The 13,902-nt window shown below is 29.5% G+C and overlaps 4 protein-coding genes across 4 annotated transcripts; 3 read left to right on the top strand and 1 right to left on the bottom strand.

The window, feature by feature from the left end:
• Positions 1–91: 91 nt before the first annotated feature.
• Positions 92–2,053, top strand: OCT59_017406 (uncharacterized protein; the record flags this gene model as incomplete). The annotated part of the gene is made up of 5 exons (XM_025316683.2): positions 92–355; positions 443–578; positions 643–1,416; positions 1,494–1,791; positions 1,870–2,053. The coding sequence occupies 5 exons, from the start codon at positions 92–94 to the stop codon at positions 1,943–1,945; spliced, it is 1,548 nt and encodes a 515-aa protein (XP_025179880.1). The 3' UTR covers positions 1,946–2,053.
• Positions 2,054–2,134: 81 nt separating this feature from the next.
• OCT59_017405 (uncharacterized protein) lies at positions 2,135–4,939 on the top strand (the record flags this gene model as incomplete). The annotated part of the gene is made up of 14 exons (XM_025316684.2): positions 2,135–2,255; positions 2,325–2,446; positions 2,531–2,559; positions 2,626–2,740; positions 2,817–2,861; positions 3,094–3,176; positions 3,268–3,281; positions 3,339–3,510; positions 3,580–3,628; positions 3,712–3,794; positions 3,861–4,138; positions 4,207–4,293; positions 4,366–4,421; positions 4,484–4,939. The coding sequence occupies 14 exons, from the start codon at positions 2,135–2,137 to the stop codon at positions 4,937–4,939; spliced, it is 1,710 nt and encodes a 569-aa protein (XP_025179881.1).
• Positions 4,940–6,684: 1,745 nt separating this feature from the next.
• On the top strand, positions 6,685–12,147 carry OCT59_017404 (uncharacterized protein; the record flags this gene model as incomplete). Its single annotated transcript, XM_025316685.2, has 16 exons — positions 6,685–7,083; positions 7,151–7,282; positions 7,350–7,551; positions 7,628–7,840; positions 7,926–8,043; positions 8,129–8,251; positions 8,319–8,396; positions 8,459–9,276; positions 9,346–9,497; positions 9,580–9,587; positions 9,694–9,707; positions 9,775–9,925; positions 10,000–10,232; positions 10,316–11,061; positions 11,139–11,360; positions 11,452–12,147. 16 exons carry the CDS (start codon positions 6,685–6,687, stop codon positions 11,980–11,982), a joined length of 4,140 nt encoding a protein of 1,379 aa, XP_025179882.2. The 3' UTR covers positions 11,983–12,147.
• On the bottom strand, positions 12,079–13,021 carry OCT59_017403 (uncharacterized protein; the record flags this gene model as incomplete). The annotated part of the gene is made up of 3 exons (XM_025325703.2): positions 12,079–12,168; positions 12,241–12,723; positions 12,850–13,021. The coding sequence occupies 2 exons, from the start codon at positions 13,019–13,021 to the stop codon at positions 12,272–12,274; spliced, it is 624 nt and encodes a 207-aa protein (XP_025179883.1). The 3' UTR covers positions 12,079–12,168; positions 12,241–12,271.
• Positions 13,022–13,902: the final 881 nt, after the last annotated feature.

The raw sequence follows: 13,902 nt of genomic DNA, 5'->3' as shown, positions 1-13,902 counted from the left end.
AAAAAAAATTTTTTGCTTTTCTATTGATTATTTTCTTTAATAAAACAGTTTATAGAGACAAAAAATAAAATTTTTAAGAATAAGTTTTGAAATGGAACCATATAGTTATTCTTGGCTTTTTATTATTGGCGCAATTACTGCGTTCGCTAGTGGATTTGGAATCGGAGCTAATGATGTATCAAACAGCTTTTCAGCTTCAATTGCATCAAAAGCCCTCTCTTTAAAACAAGCGTGCTGTATTGCTATTTTCACAGAATTTTTGGGTGCTTTACTACTGGGCGCGAATACGTCAGAAACCATCGGGGGAGGAATTATAAAATTATCATTATTTCAAAATCGTCCTGAATTACTCATAGTATGTTTTACTACTTTTTTTATATTTGTACCTTTCGATTTATAAATTCTTAAATCATATATCTCTTTTAAATATTGACGAAAATAGTTGGCCATGGTTTGCGCCATGGTTGTCTCGACTATATGGGTTCTTTTCGCATCAAGTCGTGGATGGCCAGTTTCCACTACGCATTCAATTGTTGGTGCTACTATTGGTGTTGGTGTTGCAGCCTTCGGTTGGGAAGGTATAGTATGCTTTTCGCTGTTTTGCCTTTTAAAATTCGATCTAATTGATAATTTTGTTTTTAGCAATTGACTGGAGTTTTAATGGCATGGGAAAAATTATAGCTTCATGGTTCATTGCACCTATAGTATCAGGAGTTGTTGCATCGATTGTTTTCTTAGTAACGAAATATTTGGTGCTTGAACATCGAGAAAGTTCGTTCCAACGATCTTTAATGGCTGTTCCGATTTATCTTTGTATAATAGTCATTATCAATACATTTGAAATCGTCTATAAAGGTCCATCCAATCTTAATTTAGACAATCTTAAACCCTACATTATTGTATCTGTTATCGTTGGTATTACGATTATCTTTGCTATTTTTGGTCATTTCTTTTATGTACAATATTTAAGAAGGAAGATTCTTGGTAAAGAAAATGGCCTCAGATGGTATCATGTTTTTGTCATTCCCTTCATTAGTGAGCGTTATGAAAATACTGCTGATAATACTGCTGAAAATGGTATTGAAAAACAAGAAAGAATCGAAATTGAAGAAAACGAAGATGTGTCATCTAGTTTAAATACCAAAAAGAATATTTTCCAATTATATCTTGCGGCTATTGGAAAATTTGCCGCCCGTAGTGTGAATAAAGAAGTTGCAGATTACAAAGTGCAGGAAAATAAAGAAATGCATGATCTCGCTATAAAGTATGATCCGGATACGGAAAGTCTATATTCTTTCCTTCAAATTCTTACTGCCTCATTCGCTTCATTCGCTCATGGTTCAAACGATGTTTCTAACGCGGTCGGTCCCTTTTTTATAATATATCTTACTTATCATTCTGGAACAATTCAATTAGGTAAAGCTGTAAAAGTATTTCTCATCAAATTTGGCAAATCTTGTTTTGAAAGTAAGATTTTTTTCTTTCAACCACAGGTGAAACAACTACACCTATTTGGATTCTAGCTTTAGGAGGCCTCGCCATTGATTTGGGACTTATTCTTTATGGATATCACGTAATGAGAACCCTTGGAAATAGAATTACTTATCAATCTCCATCACGGGGTTTCTCTTTAGAATTGGGTACTTCATTAACAATAGTAACAGCCTCAAAACTGGGTCTTCCTATTTCAACAACACATTGCGTTACTGGAGCAACTACAGCCGTAGGTCTGTGTAATGGAAACGCAAAAGCAATCAACTGGAGATTGTTAGGTTTGTGCTTCTTTAGTTGGTAAGTCAATTTAATAATGGAAATTATCATCATGATTTTCAATCAATATAATATAATTGATGATTTTTAAAAATTTAGGATAATAACAGTACCTGTTGTTGCATTACTTGCTGGTTGTATTTATTCTTTTGCTGCACATGCGCCTTCGCAATAAAAATATATTTTTTTTTAAAACTGTAAATTTAGAAAATTCTAATAATGTAATTTAAAAATTCGATTAAAAATAAAGTTAGTCTAAATTTGTGTACGTTACACACACGATATGTTTATTGTTTGTTTGTATCCTGGTTTTTTTTTTTGTTTTTTTGCAAAATTGTATGGTAGTTTTAATAAATTTTATAGTATGCAACAATTTATTAACGTTAATGAAGTTTCCGTTGTTTCGTTGATCCTTGGTGGATTTATTGTTATTTTTGGTCTTGTTTCGTATTTCGTCAAACAACGATTGTATTTATCAGAAGCACGTAAGTTTTTTTCTTTGGTTCTTCTATTACATTTCTGACTTTTACATAATCTATTTTCCTCATCAATAGTCATATGTTTGTTCGTTGGAGTAATTCTCGGCCCATATGTTTTACAAGTAATCAACCCCTATAAGTGGGGAAATACTGACTTTATTACACGCGAATTTACTCGAATTGTTATCGCTATTCAGGTAATATCTTTTTGCTGTTTAGATCTTTCTATATATATATATATATGTGTTTATGGAAATCTTATCTAACGATTTTTTTAACAGGTTATGGCTGCTGGTGTGGCATTACCTAAGTATGAATTTTAACAAATTAATAATTTTTAATGACGAGTAATTGATGGTATTTCTTTTTAATAAAGAGCGTATCTTTGGAGGGAACTTAGATCTCTAGCGATCTTACTTGTTCCAGTTATGATTTGGATGTGGCTTGTTAGTGCTCTTTCCATATGGCTCTTGATACCCAAAATCTCATTTGTAAGTATTGATTGGTTAGTGTTGACTTACCGATGACTGGTAGTTTAATTTGAAACTAATAATTTTTAAAATATAGTTAGAAGCACTTATGATTGCTTCATGCGTCACTCCAACTGATCCGGTAAGCTTCTTGTTATGTTTAACTTCATACTTGAATAGAGAAATAATAGTAGGATAGAGATTTTTTTGGTTCACTCCATACTTTCTTATATTACGCGATATCGGGCATAATAGGTATTTTTTATATAGTACCCAAAATATTTAGGAAAGATGATGATGAGGGACACCCTAATTAATTTGTCAAATTGATGAAAACTTTACAAGTAGACTATTTTAATTTTATTTTCTTCAAGGTATTGGCCAATTGTGTGGTCAGCGGACGTTTTGCAGAAAAACATGTTCCAAATCACGTAAGACATATCATTTCTGCTGAGAGGTAATAAGAACATAATATAAATATGATCTTAAGTGAGATCAAGTTTATTTTATTAATATTAACTAATCTCGTTCTTTTTTTACCATATTAGTGCTGCGAATGACGGTAAATTTTATTATTTTTGATAATCTACGGATATATGTTAACATTTATTCTCTATAGGTTTCGGACTTCCTTTCCTTTTTTTAGCGATTTATCTTTTACAAATGTCTCCGGGCACAGCAATTGGACAATGGTTTTATTACATAATCGGATATCAGATATTGGTATCTATCATAATTGGGTTTTTGATTGGATATATTGCACGCAAGTTACTTAAATTAGCTGAAGAAAGGTATATCAGTGTAAAAAAAATGTGAATTTTTTTAATTTTATTTTACTTATTATACTTTGTTTACTTCAGAAAATTAATCGATAAAGAGATCTTTATGACTTTTGCTATTGTGTTAGCTGTAAGTAACGTTGATGGTTATTGCACATAATAAATATATAAGTGTTAAAAGTATTGATTGTATTGTCAAATTATTTTATTCAGCTATTTATTATGGGTGCCGTATCATTAATTGGAAGTGATGATTTATTAGCCTGTTTTATTGCTGGAAATTCCTTTACTTGGGAGTGAGTAACGAATGTTTAACCGTTAATATCAAATTTTACTAAAACTAATGTAAAATTTCATAATAGCGACTGGTTTCGTGTAGAAACTGCTGAATCGTACTTTCAGGACGTTATCGACCTATTGCTTAATTTGGCAATTTTTGTTTATCTCGGCACAGTAATTCCATGGTCGTCATTCAACGAAGCAGATTTAGGATTATCCTATTGGCGTCTCATTGTAGTTGCTATTCTTATACTCTTATTTCGTCGCCTTCCTATCGTAATGGCTCTGTTAAAAGTAATTCCTGCTTTAAAGACACGCCGTGAAGGTATATTTGCCGGTTGGTTTGGACCAATTGGAGTAGGTAAGTATCTTGTTATCATAGCGTTTCTGTATCAATGTGATTTAGTTAATGTTCTAATTTTTATTTAGCTGCAATCTTCTATGCTCAAGTTGCTAAAGACCATTTTTCCGAAACTGATACAGATCATGCTCACGCAAGAGAACTTGTTATTCCAGGTAACTTCAAAGTTCAAATTACAGAGTCTAATAACACTGTAGTGTTCTAACAAAGTTACCTTTTTCCCCTAGTCACTTTTTTCCTTGTAATTTCTTCAATTACAGTACATGGACTATCTGTCCCATTGGTAATTATTATAATGTCTGTAATTTTATCGAACATATAAATTTACTTACCATAAAATATCAGATAAAAATAGGAAAGCGTGTGAACACGATTACATTATCAAGAAATCAGTCGCTAGAATTACGTCTTACTCGGAATCTTCGTCGGACAAATACTCCAGAAATTTACAATTGTGATAGACCAAAATCAATTGTCTCGGAAAGAGAATACACACCTTCAGATATGAACAGTCCAGTTGTACAAAATGATAGTACTACAATTGATATGGAATTGCCTACAGTTCCTATTAAAATTGATCGTGATGAAGATATATCTCAAAGATTTTCAATTTATGAAGAGGATGAAAATATTATTATTGAAGATGAAACAGATGGAGAAGTTTATGTGATCAATAATTCAACTTCGCTTACTACAACTCCTCCTGCGACAACTCAAGCAATTGATAGTAACTCACAAAAAAGTGATTTTAATCTTTTCCCTCTGTTTAAAAAATCTTCGAATGAACAGAATGATCGGTGACAAGAAAAGTACAATGGATCTTATTTAAGATTTTTAAATTTATTTTCGTTTATTTCCTTTATCTCTCGTAGCTTTATTTGCTTCAAATACAAATTAACCAAATTAATAAATTTGATGTTTTTTGTTCATTTAAAATTTTAATTTCAACATATGAAATTCTTTCACGATAGTTGCCGAATTTATTAATAAAATACATTAGTCTAATAACGGTACTGCGGCATGCGGCTTATTACTATAATTTTTTTTAAAAAAATTGGCTTAGCACGACAACCGATTAAAATAACAATTATGTCCGGTAAATCTGCATGAATGAGAGATAACAATGTTCTATTCCCCATTTTCCTAACATTATGACGTAAGGTCGCACCAATCTAATATTTTGTTTAATGTAACATGAAATCATAGAATCATTTTCGAGAGTAAACTTTTAATCTACGACCGAATCTACGTATATTGTCTCTTAATATGAATAAAGTTTGGAATGTTGATTGTTAAATTTTACTTCAACTTAATTCAGATGGTATTATCCATCAAACTATTCAACGCTTCCTAACACAAATTCAAATTTTTATGGCGGATTATATACGTAAAATAACATTCGGTTTACACTGCATTTATCCCAACATTAATTCTCAAAAACATAATTTTATTAACATTTATACCGAATTTTTGCCATTCACTCATATTTCTGGAAAATGATAACATCATAACTATCATACTTCATACATAAGAATTTGTGGAGGATATTATTGAGTTATTTATTTACTTTTATCTATGTATTAGATCTTGTTTGCATGATCTATTGAGTCCGAAAAAAGAATCTATCTACATACTCCTCTTCCCTATTAATATAATACAAAATTATGTTATGCACCACCCACGTTTAAAGGATTGCTTAATGAGGATATTAAGGAATATGAATGCGCGTCGGTTGATCTCAGTTCCCGATATATCTCAAAATACTATTACCGATTAAACCATAAATGAAAAAGAAACATTCACTTTTTGATAAATAAAACTAGTTAATATATACAGTGAACAAATGGATCCATAAGATTATAATAAATATTTCTGAACTTTTGAAATCGACCAATCATGAACGAGTAAAAATCATCGCCAATTACGTGAAGTTAATTTAAAAAAAATATCGTCCTCTGAGATTTTTGGTCTAAACTATCTATACTAATACATTATTCCAACATTGATTCTAGGACAGCCGAACACGTAAATGATATAATGATATATAAATTACCAGGTATTCTTTATTTCTAAATATAACGTTTACATTAAGTGAAATTTGTAACGTTATCTGATAATTTTCCACGCCTTCACGCCTTCATCCTTTTCATGCGAAAATAATCTACAAAAAACATTGGCGTCTTAATAATGATTGTGCAGCCAATGAAGTATCACTATACATAATATTACTAACTTGAAAAGGAATTTCAATATTTTGTTCTTTTTTCCATATTAATCTAAAAAAAAAAGAATTTTCTTGAATTCGAAATTGTTGTGCGATAAACAAAATTCAAATCCTTGTACATTGTACAACTTAATCAATGGCTAATTTGTAATGTAAGTTCATTGATGTGGATCTAGATTTAGCAATTATAATAAGTTTTAATTTACGTTATACTGTACAATCTAATTAGTACAATGATGGGATTTATAAATGATTGAAATTCTTATATAATAAACATAAAACATGAAAATTTCTGAAAAAAATTTTATTACAAGAATCAAAAATGTATAATAAAATTAATAAAATTTTATTTTACGGAATTCTCGTTTATTTCTCACTATTTAAAATAAATAATGCCCAACAATATCGCACATTAGATGGGACAAATAACAACTTAAACGTTCCTAATGCTGGCGTTGTCGGTGCGATATATTTAAATTATAAAAATGCAGTCGAATTGTTTGCGGATTCAGCAACAGCATCGATGGTAATTTGTCCTCAAAATTATCAAGTCGTTGCATTACCCGTAGTTGACAAATGTACTGATGTATTACAAGAAGGAACTTTTCCTTTGCCAAGATGTATAAGTAATTTAGCTGATGGGGTTCAAGCAACGCAAGCGCAACAATTTGATGAAAGCTTCGTTGATAGTTTCAAATCTAAAAGAAAATCTTCGCATATGGTGAGTCAATTCGCTCTCGTCACGTGACAATTCAAAAATTATTTACCAATAAATTTTTTTTTCAAAGATGACATTTTGGGCGGACTTTATATCATTTGATATTTCATATAGCCAAAATGTAGAAGCTCCCAATGATTTTGCAATATTAATTCCCAACGATGATGCTAATTATCTTTCAGAAAATGCTCAGATTAATCAGGTAATTTAAAATTTTAGTAATCCTTTTTAAAATTATTAATGTTAAATATTTTTGGTTCAAAATATAGGCAGCTTTACCATTTAGTCGATCTTACAATTTAACATCTCGTGGAACAGTAAATTTAGCAACAGCATACGTTGATGGTTCTATGTTATATGGAGTCGATGAAACACGATTAAATGAAGTGCTTAGAGACTCAAATAACAGATGTAAAATGCGATTAACGTATGGAGAATCGGGTGATAGTGCTTTAGGCTACCTTCCAAAAGGTTTGTGAAATTATTTCGAATTTTTTTCTTTTCTTTTTTTTAAAAAAAAAATTTTTTACACTTATCCTTTTGTTAGATACAAATGGTAATTACATATATGGGCAAAACACTCTTCGTGGAACAAACATCTTCGTTGATATGATCATTACAGTTTTTCTACGTGAACATAATAAAAGATGTGACAATTTGACTAGTATACATGGTAATGATTGGAATGATGAAACTTATTTTCAAGAAGCAAGAAAATGGACCATAGCATTGATTCAAAAGATAAATTATTTAGAATATTGTAAGTTCACCTTGTAATTTATTTATTTTATTTATTTACTGCGGCTATATTTGTAATTTCCTTTTTGAAAAATTTATCATTATAGTGAGTATACTTATGGGGAGTCCTTTGCCCGAATTCACAACATACAATCCAGACTTAACGGCAGGAATTGACTATGTATTTATCACGACGACAATGCGTTATGGTCATAGCGAAATCAGGTAACTAACCACCATACAATTATAATAATAATAATAATAATAATAATAATAATAATAATAATAATAATAATAATAATAATAATAGCAATAATTTTAACATTGCGAATCAAAATGGAGAAATATTATCGACCTTGCCATTACAACAAACTAAATTACCGGTGGAAACGTTTGGTGTTCCAATTATAGCTACGTCGCTCGCATTACAAAGGTAATTTATTAAAAAGGGATATATTTCGTAATTATTATTATTTAACAAAAATATGATTTAATAATAGACAAGAAGAAATCGATATTTTTTATGCGGATTACATGCGAGGTTTGCGATCTTCGGGACAAATTGTTGATTTGGCAAGGTAAATTTATCTCAGTGTAAAGTAAATTTATTATAAGTAAAATAACGAAATTATTCATTTAGTGTCGATCATCTTCGTGTACGTGACCGAGGGGTTCCATATTATAATGATATTAGGGAATTGTACGGATTTCCAAGAGCACAAGATTTTAGTGATATTACTAAAAATGATGTGATTCAAGAACGATTGAAAAAACTTTACTCAAGTGTAGATAAAATTGAAGCACTTGTAGGTGGATTAGCAGAAGAACATTACAACAATTCAAATTTCGGTAAATTATTTCAAAAAAGTATGCAAGAGCAATGGACATTATTACGCGATGCTGATAGATTTTGGTTTGAATCACCGGACGCGGGGTTTACTAGACAAGAAATCGAAGAGATAAGAAATACAACTTGGCGTGATGTAATTCTCCGCAATACACCAGCAGATACAAAACTTCCAGAGAATATATGGTTTGTTCAGCCAAGAAATGATCTTAGCTCTGTAAACTCCCATACTGATATAGGTCTAGACGCTGATGGGTATTCAAAAGAAAATTCATTTCAAATATCTAAAATATATAGTATCAAATGGAAAGTTCAAGATACTTTCCTTTACCTTAAAATGAGAATTGAGAGTGATAATGCTTGGTTTGGGATAGGTTTTAACCCTAGAGATGATGGAATGTTAGATGCTGATTTCTTAATTGTACATAATGTGGGTAATAATATTCAAGTTGGAGCTTATAGATCAAATGGATATGAAGCTCCTATTATTGGTGAAACACAGTTTGTTGAAAAATTGAGTGGAAACGTCAGCTCTGGATTTATGGAAGTTCAAGTGAGAAGACCTTTAAATGCTCCAGAAAGGCTTCCTATAGCCAATGACACGACATCAGGTATGTAAATAAGTAAAGTAATATAAGACTTTGTAAAAAGAAAATGTGTTAATACTCTTTTCTTTTTAGTTATTTTTGCTTGGAATCCAAATTCCAATGCATTATCATATCATGGAGGAAATCGTGGCAAAGCAAAGATCAATTTCTTTCAAGCTGGCATTTCAACTTCATCGGAAGGTAATAGAATCGCGTTGTTATTGCACGGAATATGGATGTTCACGGTAAATAGACTAAGAAATTGATTTTTGTTTTTTTGATAAATTTTTAATTTAATTTTTCTTTTCCCAAAATATATGACAACAGACTTGGAGGTACTGTACATAAATCGTGATGTTTTAATATGTTGTTTATCCTATTTACATTTTTTTTTCTTTTTACTAATTAAATTAAATTAAATGCGGTTTATTTTCAATGTAGTGTTATATTTCCAAGTAAGTATTCCTTATTTTATATCGTCATTAAACTCAATTGTGTTAACCTTTTTCATTATTTTATTAGTATCAATTATAGTTGTTCGTTATATGAAGCATAACGTTTTTCACTTAAAACAACATAAAAATCTTCAAATCATTGGAGGTGTTGGAGTATTTACCTTTGGTACTGCGGCTGTGGCAGTTTCCCACGAGCAAAGTAGAACACCACATAAATTGTATGTTATAAATCAGCCATTTTATTAACACGTTTGCTTGCGGTAAATTTTTAATATGATTTTTTCTCATGTAGCGTTGGAATACTCTTATATTCGGGAATATTTTTCCAACTTGGATTGGGATTATTATCACTTTGGGCACGAAGTTCTCTTGTATCATCAAATCATGGTATATTTAAATCGATTAAGGCTACTCATTTTTTTATAGGAGTTGCATTGATGTTGGGTGCAGCTTTTAACGTGTGGCTTGGAATTGATGCATATGGTCAATCGGAACTTTGGAGTAATTTGTATCTTGGATGGGTCGGTAAGTAAAATAATGAGTCATATGTTAAAATCGATAATTAAATTCTAATTTTATAACTATATTTTTTTTTTTTAAAAAAAAAGGCATATTATGTGTATTGTTTATTGGATTGGAATGTTGGTATATGTACAAAAATAAAGAGAAATGTTTTGCTCCAACTGAGGATGGAAGTAACGTAAAAAGGATTATTAAACATATCGATAATAAAAAATATGAAGGCTTGCCGGAAATCTCATGGAATGAAATATATCAGAGAGTTTTACAAGGGGCAAAATTGGTAGTAGCAGAAGAACTTGTATTTGACATAAGGAGATGGATTGATGTACATCCAGGAGGAGCAAAAGTATTAAAGCATGTGATCGGAACAGATATTTCAAATGATTTTTTCGGAAATAAGCAAGATGGAGAAAGTGAATTGTTTTCACAAGGGCCCTCACTATCAAAAGGCGGAATAGTGAATTTTTTTGAAAGATTAAATAGAAAATGCATTAAAAGTAGTCCAGGACATCATCATTCAAGGTTTGCTACAGAAACATTAGCCAATATGGTAGTAGGAAAAATGCAAGTCAAAATTGATAAAATAGATGAATTTAAAAGACATACTATTTATGACATAATACCCGTTACGAAAAACGATACTGTTTTAAAATTTATTTTTAATGATCCAAAAGAAAGATTTCAAAACTTTTTACCAGGGGATTATTTACAAATTTTAAGTCATACACAAGGACAAACTGTAGTTCGACCTTACACTATACTTAAAGAGAAAGAGAATCGTTTTTCGATTATCGTAAAAATTTACAAAAATGGGGTTATGACACAACATTTGGTAAGTTATATGAATTTTACGCGATTTTTTTTTTATTTATGTATCGACATTTATATTTTTCTTTTTTATTATTATAGAAACGCCTATTAATAGGATTTGCGGTTAAAATTCGTGGACCAATCAATATTAATGAACGAATCGGAGTCAGTCGAAGTGTAAAATCGTTATCAATGTCTTCAATTCTATCTACGCCAGTAATAGCTGATAAAGCTTTATTGAACCCTAATTCAGATGATGGATGTTGGGATATCTTATTCATGATATGTAGAGGAACCGGTATAACTCCCATGTTACAATTGGTAAATTATCCCGTAAAAAAAAAAATTATTTATTTTAAACTATTAACTTCATTAATTTTGTTAATTTTAATCACTTATTTGCTTTTTCTAGATTGAATATCATCTTGAAAAACTAAATGATAAACAAAATAATACTCAATTATTCTTGTTATTTTCAAATGAAACGGAATTGGACATTATATTAGAACCGGATGAACGTTTAAAACAAAAGAAGGTAGAAGATCTAGAGGAATTAGAAAATCGAAGTAATGGTAAATTAAAGATAACACGTATATTATCAAACAAGTTGGACAAATTAGGAGATCTTAGTCATGATGTAATATTTAGTTGGTTATCAAAAAATTACACACCAAATAATAATGGGGAAATTATATCAATACCATCCTCAATTACACATGGACATACATCTTATTCATCAAGTTCAAGCATATTAAAGAAAGAGTTACCCATACAAGAACAACAACAAATAATTTATGAACCAACAAAATATGTTGAAACTTTAAGTTGTGATCCAGTTGCACTTAGAGTATTTGTTTGCGGTCCTTCTTTAATGATGTCAGCAGTTAATGAAGCATTTAGTAAAATGATGTTTCCTGAAGAAAAAATTATAACTATAGACTAAAAAAATATGTAAAAATATGTATAGTATACATGTATTACTTATTAATAGTTAATAATCATTTATCACTCACAACACCATGTGACAAAGTCTGAAATAATATCACGTGTAAAATTCAACTTATATTTTTAATAAACGAAAATGTTCATGAAACACGGTACATCACCTAATATATGAGAATAAAGAAAGCTTTTTGAAATTTTATTATAAACGTTAAATAACTTGCAGGTGTTAATACAAAAAAACTAATGATAATTTTACATTTTTTAAGCCCAAATTTTTCTTTTCTATACTAATCCATTCTCCAAATATCCCCATTGTCAAGATTTTCTTCTTTATAATCGACAAATTCAAAATCAACATCAACGTTACCAACAGCATCAACAACAGCATCAACAGCATCAACAACATCAACAGCATAAATTTCTTCCTCACTTATATTTACCTTATTAACTATATCTCTTTCAATTCTTTCATTAATTTCATTAATTTTACGTTGTATTTTTTTAATTAATTGATTAAAAGTTGGCATAAACAATTCTAAACGATGTCTATAAGTACTGTAACTCCACTCAAATTCTATACGGGTTTTTTCTCGTACTTCATTAAAACTTTGTTCGGGAATACCATCAACACCATTAAACGCTGATAAGGTTTCCATTATAATAAGAGCTTTTTTATTTTGTTGCTCCAAAGTTTTTAATTCTATTTCAAATTCGTCAATAATTGAATTCATCCCGGGAACTTATTTTTTATTTTTTAAAATGAAATTTGTTAAATTTTTTATAAAAAAAATCATTATATATAAATTAGCATCATTTTTTTTTAAAAAAAAAACAAATGAAATTTTTTGTTAAAATTTAACCATACCTTCAATTTCAATAAAATAAAAATTTTCATGAGTAAGAATTTCGGGAGCGTTAATATATATATTATCGATACATTCTACACAACTTTTTAAAATATTTCTACATGTATTACTAATAGTACTAGAATTTTCATAATGACTATCTAGAGAATAACTCCATTGACTTAATCCCATAATTTTTTTTAAAAAATAATATTTTTATTTTAGATAAATATTTGTACCATAAATATTAATAAGTAAAATTTTTTTCTTTTATGATCGAATTCGAAATGCGAGTTTATTATATATATATGTATTTTTCTTAGAAGTCTGTCATTTTTTTTTTCATTATTATTATTAATAAAAAATTAATTCCAAAGTTTATGAGTTGACGTGTCTTTCCATAATATATATTATATCATGTCAAACATTATTTTATACTGACATCAACACAAAATGATTACGCGTCAGATGAAATAAGTATAATGAAATTAGCATGTTTTTTGTGTAATAATGTTGTCCTGATGGAAATATTGATAAGAATGGAACATCAAGTATATGAAAAATCATGCGGTAAATATAAATGAAGTATAATGTATTTAATGATGCTATTATTACTATCGTTACTAGCCCTTGATGATGATTCTCTGATTCTCTTGATTTTCCCCTTGACCAACGATAAAACAATTACTGGCAATAAAAAAATAATAAAATATGAGAAAAAAAAACAAATTGATCTATAAGAATTAGAAGAAAAAAAGAAAAGCAAATATAATATCATGTTGATAATTAAAGGTTGAAAGATTATGCTATTAACACTACAATTTCTTCTTAATATCTTCTTCATAATAATTAAAATCGTGGAACTTAAACCTCCACGTAGTGAAATCTTGAATGAAGAGCAGGGTTCTTTAATAATTGCGTGTATTGGCGATACCGCCTAGGAATGGTTTCTGGTTTTTTTTATTTTTTTATTTCACCTTTTCAATTGTAGTATTCACTGAAACTTGCCTCCGAACATTAATATCTAAATTTTCAGAGAACAGTGCTAGATTTGGTAAATAATGAGTGGTTAT

Source organism: Rhizophagus irregularis, chromosome 26 (genome assembly GCF_026210795.1).
Source record: "Rhizophagus irregularis chromosome 26, complete sequence".
Classification (NCBI taxonomy): domain Eukaryota; kingdom Fungi; phylum Glomeromycota; class Glomeromycetes; order Glomerales; family Glomeraceae; genus Rhizophagus; species Rhizophagus irregularis.
The sequence above is the reverse complement of the archived record's forward strand: the minus strand, read 5'-3'. Positions and strand labels throughout refer to the sequence as shown.